Source organism: Athene noctua, chromosome 8 (genome assembly GCF_965140245.1).
Source record: "Athene noctua chromosome 8, bAthNoc1.hap1.1, whole genome shotgun sequence".
Taxonomy (NCBI): domain Eukaryota; kingdom Metazoa; phylum Chordata; class Aves; order Strigiformes; family Strigidae; genus Athene; species Athene noctua.
In genome coordinates, this window is record NC_134044.1 from 13378996 (window position 1) to 13384995 (window position 6000).

General features: G+C 37.4%; 1 protein-coding gene across 2 annotated transcripts in view; it reads right to left on the reverse strand.

Annotated features, from left to right (window-relative positions):
• Nucleotides 1-5196, reverse strand: part of SLC9A9 (solute carrier family 9 member A9) — a 211615-nt gene extending 206419 nt beyond the window's left edge. For both annotated transcript variants that reach the window (XM_074912503.1, XM_074912504.1), the window contains exon 1: nucleotides 4901-5196. In XM_074912503.1, the coding sequence (XP_074768604.1) occupies nucleotides 4901-5072 (172 nt within the window). In that variant the 5' untranslated portion in view covers nucleotides 5073-5196. The remainder of the gene's footprint in view (nucleotides 1-4900) is intronic.
• Between the last annotated feature and the right edge of the window lie 804 nt (nucleotides 5197-6000).

A 6000-nucleotide genomic window follows, 5' to 3' on the forward strand; every position in this document is an offset into this window, starting at 1 on the left:
CTTCAAAACTAGTAGCAAGGCTTCATTTAATTGATGTTTTAAACACATCTATTTAAATAGTGGATTGAAACAGAAAAGGGTGTAACTAATGTAACAGATTTATTTTTAAAAGTCTCAGCTGTCCTTTGAAGTAAGATCTTGCAACAAAATCTCACTCTCACTAAAACTCAGTCATGTTTCAACTGAATGCAATGCAGGTTTTGCAGCTTCTGCAGTGGAAGCAGGATAAAATCCGTAATCATAAATGAGAGTATTGGAAGGGATTTCTCAAGTCACTCGTGCCAAACTCCTGAGCTAAACAGGACTGTTCGTTCCCCAGGATTTTATCTAGTCAGCTGTTAAATGTATTCCTTAATAGTGATACTCAAGGATGCAGTTCTAGCCATTCCTTGATTTTTCCAAACATTTTAGAATTTCTTCCAAATTTCATTTGCCTCAAGAATGCTATTCCTTTCTTCACCTACCCACTGCAAAATGTCAGTTTCTGCCTTCATCATGATTTTCCCATGCTTTCCTCTGAATACTGACAATCTCTCTTCATTATGAATGTTGTAGTCAGGAAGACAATGAAGTACTCTATTGAGGGCTAGAGATTCCTCTTTCTGGGACTTGTTACATCCATTGCTGCCTTTAAGAAATAGGGGTGCTCAGAACACACAAACAGAAGGAAACTACAGTTGTTTCACATAAGAGGCATAATGGATTTAGGATGTGTAAGAATCATATTGCCTAATCATTAGCCACCTCCCCCAAAGTTGAACCAAGAACTTGGATTGTGCCTCACTTCCAAACATGCTGCATGGGATCCTAAGAAGAGGCTGAGGAAGGGCTACTGTGAGTCAGCATTCCCACGGCACACCTGCCAAGAACCGAACATTGGAAGGGAAAATAAAAGGTGGTAGACCTCCAATCGCCTCAAATTTCAGGAAGCATCTCTAACCAATACAACACAAAGTCATTTCTTGTGTGTGCTACAATGACTGTCTTCTGTCGTTCGTCCTTTTTATGTTTTCCTTCCAGTCTGATCAAGTAGTCCCACAGAGCACAACTCTGAAGGCAGGTACATCTTCACTCAGCCTCACCTCCACCCTCATGGCTATCACACATTCCCTAGAGCTGACAACTATTCGAGCTGGGAACAATTTCAACTAAAGTTGCTAATTAGCTTTGCAGATAAAAGGCCCAGATTGGATTGGTGGGTTGGTTGTGAGGTTTGGTTTTGTTTGTTTGGTAGGTTTTTTTATTAAAGTTTAATTCTGGCTGCCTACCTGCAGGAGTGCTTTAGCCTCTTAATCAGAGGTCATTAGTGGCACCTGTATGTAGCCCTAAATTCTTACATTCAGTTTTTCATTGTGTTAGCTTTGGGCTACTCCTCTGTTGATGTGGAGGGCCATGACTTATGTATTATACGGGGAATTTGGCACCTAACGTTTTATGACGGAGGTATCTGAAGATACCAGGCCCTGCAGGAGCTGGCTAACGGGCACTTTTACAGTCTAGTTGACCATTTTCTAGTACTAAGAGGCCCTCTTCAGGGGTCTGGTGCTAAAAGAGAGGCCACCTACTCTTGTCTGAGAGAAGTGAGGTTCAGTTTTCTTTACTGCTTGTGTAAGTAATCTATCACACTAATTCCAACTGTGCTGTTGTATAGAAAATTGGGCTGTTATTGTATATAAAGGATGCTCTTCCCTTTCTGGGTGACACAAAGTTACTCTGTCATATCCACCTGCCCCCTTGATATGCAGAAATCTGGAGGTAAGTTAAATTCGCTATTTGAGGTTGGTCTGCCAAACCAAGCCACAGGGTGTAGAGAAATGTGTTCTCTGAGATACTGGAAACCAAAGGAGTGAATGAATAAACAGGTAAATCTGTATTTTTCTTCACTGTCATTGGTGTTAAAACAATCTGAGTGTTTAAATACTTTCAAGCTAAGTGCCTTGAAATGTATATATACATATATATGTACACATAACTTTTTCTTTTTTGCAAAATAATGTTGAATTCTTGTGAATTAATTCTCGGTTATGCTAAATGCTTTGTAGTTTGTTTTTTTTTTTCTTTGCAACAGCAGAAAGCTTTTAAATTTAAATATACTAATACTTAGTGTTGAACCATTGCTTTGATTGAAAAAAAAATCTCAATTTTTAAAGCTTCTAAATGGACAGTTATCCAATATGGGCTTTTTTTTTAGCTGGAACTATTAATCCTAAAACTGCATTTTCCTACAAAGCTTATGTAAAGAAAACCTAAACCAACCCTTTTATTTCCTCTATACTTTAAATAGAACTCTGTCAGGCTGTTCCTAGTGTTCAATTTGTGGCTGTTCAGCACTTTGCAGTAACTGTAAAACTTCTTCCTGTTTTTGTACTTTTGTTTGTTTTTCTTTTCCCTCTGGTCTTCCTCATATTTCATTTTATCCTTTCCACTGCTATACCCATAATGGCACACTGTCTTGATAAGGAATGCAGACCCTTCTATCATACTGTGGGACACAGTCTGCAAGTAAGTGGCCATATTCTCCTATCACTTGAAGCAAAATTATCGATTGCCTGTGCTGCTCTTCCTGTATCTAGCTCAATGGCCTGGAGACAAGCAAGCTGTAGGGCAAAGACTTTTGTTTTTTACATAAAAGGTATAAACCAGGATTGTTCTGATAATGAAGGCAAAAAATAAGTGAGGGCAGGGTTTAGCTCACTGACAGTGCTTGGTGCCATGAAGACTTTCTCCTGAAGCTGCTGCCTGTTGATCTAACACCTCTGTCATGACCTCTAAAATTCTATTTTCTTTTCATTGTTGCTAGTCCACAGTGCTGAAGTTACCTAGACCCATATCCAAAAATTCTAAGGATAAAAAGGACATGATCAGCTTTTTGGAACCTACAAATAAGCTTTTTTCCCTATTTGAAGGTTGCCATAAATAATGCAAGACTAAATAGATAGTTTATTTACAATCATGAAGAGTGTTTCCTTTGTTCAATAATGTTTTAATAATTCAGAAGCTCTCTCCTGCTGGGGCACTGATCTCTTAACTGATCAAAAGAATATCATGAACTGGTTATCCTCATGATGTGCAGATTATGTTCTGGGCAGGCAGCAAAACGGAACCAAAAGACAGATAAAACTCTAATTAACCACTGATTTATTTGTGTAATGTTGTATCCACCCATATTTAATTTCTATTTTGATAGGCTTTTGTCTAAATCTTCAACAAATGTCGTCAGCCACTCATGGGAAACAGCACAATATTGTAAAGGAAGCTACTATGTAAGTCACCCATGTAATTAGAAAAACATTGTCACAATTTACAAGTTGATCATAATGAATATATTGCTTTCATGTCATGGCTTTCCTTTTGAGAAATGGTAACAGAAATGCAACAAACAAATGTATTCTCAGTGATACTATGTAGCTTGTACCCCCTAAAACTGTTTAACACCAATCTAGGTGATGTCTGACAATGGAACCATTGCATTTCACTAAGTATTGTGAGATGTGTATTTCAGTCTCAACCAATTCAGTTAAAGTGTGTTTTCTATATGCAACAGATTTCAACATTATAGGACGGGCATATTATCAAATAAATACTTTTTTCTCTTTAAAATAAATGCAAGGCAGATAAATGAGAGTTAAGAGATCCCAAAGACCCAGGTGTCAGGGGCTCAGTGACTGGCTTAATACAAGCGTTTCTTGTTTACCTGCTGTCCTTCAAAGTATCAAGTTGCTTGTGAAGACAGTAAGTGAACCAAGAAGAGGAAATATCCTGTGTTGTTGAAATTTCATACAGTTAATTTCTTTAAATAGTTTGAAAGGGATAGACTGTGATCTTCAGCAGCAGTCCTCCTGTAGAACTGAGATAATCTTAAAATGCTTGATATAGAATGAGCAAATGAAGCTTTTATGTCAAAACGTAGGGTCAGTTGCCCTTCCTGTTGCGGGCTTGCAGTTGAACCTCCACAGAGGTTTTGCATGCAGTGTGCCATGCTAAACAAATATTCTTCAACATATGCAATCTTAACAAAACTAGTTTGGGGTATTACACTGCTAGAGTATGTGATGTGCACAGAATGAGTCTGAGTCAAAACAGGCTGGCATCTAGATATGTAACGACTGAACTGTTGATTTACATCTTCCACTTTGACAGTGTTACCCTCCTATATGTGTTTTATGGTAACAGAAATGGCAGTGTCACACTCCACTCAAAATGAAACAACAGTAAGAGAGAATGACAAGAGAAATCATTATACATTTGAATGTATGCCATTAAATTAGTGAGTACTTATCAGTGGACAGTGCAGAATGTTCTGCATGAAAGTGATACACAGGATTGCAAAACTTCATAAAACAAGATTAGAACTAGATAGGCAAACTGAAATTACAGTACCATGACAGCATTCAGAGAAGACTTGAGAGAAGCATTCTTCACAGTGTGTTTTTCAAAGGCACAGAAAAAAAAACCCACAAAAGAAAAATCTCAAGATCACGTAAACTTTAATAGACAACATGGCTGTATCCACAAGGCTCCTTAGTCTATTATCTTTGAATGTTATAGCAAACAAGAATAGAAAAATGAGCAAATTAATATCTTTCACTGAGGGCATCTAGTTCTTTTGAAAAAAGAGAACTTCCTAACTCCCAAAGTGTCACGCAGTGGCTGTCTGTCCACAGAAGAACGTAATGTGCACATTATCAGGATAACCAGCTCGTGATCGCTGCTCCCTTTACAAGTCAGCCTCTAGCTACTTCATGAGATGCTGTTACATTATTATTTTACTGTACAGTTATGGCACTGATATCACTAATTTGGCACATTTTTCTGAGCTTTGTCAGCACTTGATCTCAAGTGCCTGATCATAAATATGCAAGTAGTCCCATGTTAAGCTGACAATTGAATTTATACTCACCATAAAGCATAGCTCCTCCAGTTTCATGCAGAAAGCGGAATCGATGGTTTTTAAACAACCAAATTGTTAATATTGTAAGAATGAGCAGAAAGTTAAAGACCAGCAACTCCACAGCTCCCTGATGATAAAACTGATCATCTTTCACTGATACATATTTCTTCAACTTCTCCATTTCATTCCCTTTATGGAAAATATGTGCAAAATAAGAGGGGAAAAAAAAAAATCACAGGAAGGAAAGTGTTACCACCTTTGGTACAAAAAAGTCCAGATACAACAGAAACTCACAGCAAGCACATCTGTTTCATTTGCAGCCTCATAGTAAAGTGCCCCAGCTCAGAATTCAGCTGGATTCTAGTTACAGCTTCCTGTTTCTCTCTTAAAGCTGCCCGGTCTCATTTTTAATGTTACAGTTGCATCGCTGGGCTGTGCTTGCTCCTGCTGTAGATGCAGAAATCACCTCCAAGGCTCAGCCCTGTCATTTTCTAAAATTCTGTTGTAAACCTCAGTTTGTGTTTGTAATGTTTCTTCCTGTAGTTTACAACACAATCTGAATCCTAAAAATCATATTTTGTCTTGATAATTAAGATGGAAAAAATTTTCTACATTTTGGAAGTATAAAAATCTGTCCTTTCCCACTTCTAAACATAAGCAACTTAGAATAAGGGTGGCACTTTACTATGGTGCAAAGACAGAAGCAGAAAACAAAACAATGAATAAGGATTTCAATATTTAGGCCTTGAACTTGTATTAATCCTGCAGGAAGACTGAGATCTCTGTAAAAGCAAGGGTCCAGTTACCTAGAATCAAAAGCACTTAAACCCTATCAATCTGAATAAAATGCAGTAGAATTTACTTTCCATCTTTTCTGTTATTTGCATGTTTTTATTTACATTATTCAAGCCAGGGAACAGTAGAAATTGTCTTACTATTCATAGCTAATACTCATGGAAGATTTTTTTGCTCGAGCCCAAGGCTCCAATTCATGTGTTATAATGGAGAATTCCAAATAAACTCTCATTTTCATCAGAAAAAAAAACCCTGATTCTCATTAAAAAAGGAAAGTTTTCTCACTTTTGGATGAAATCTCATAAAATTAATTT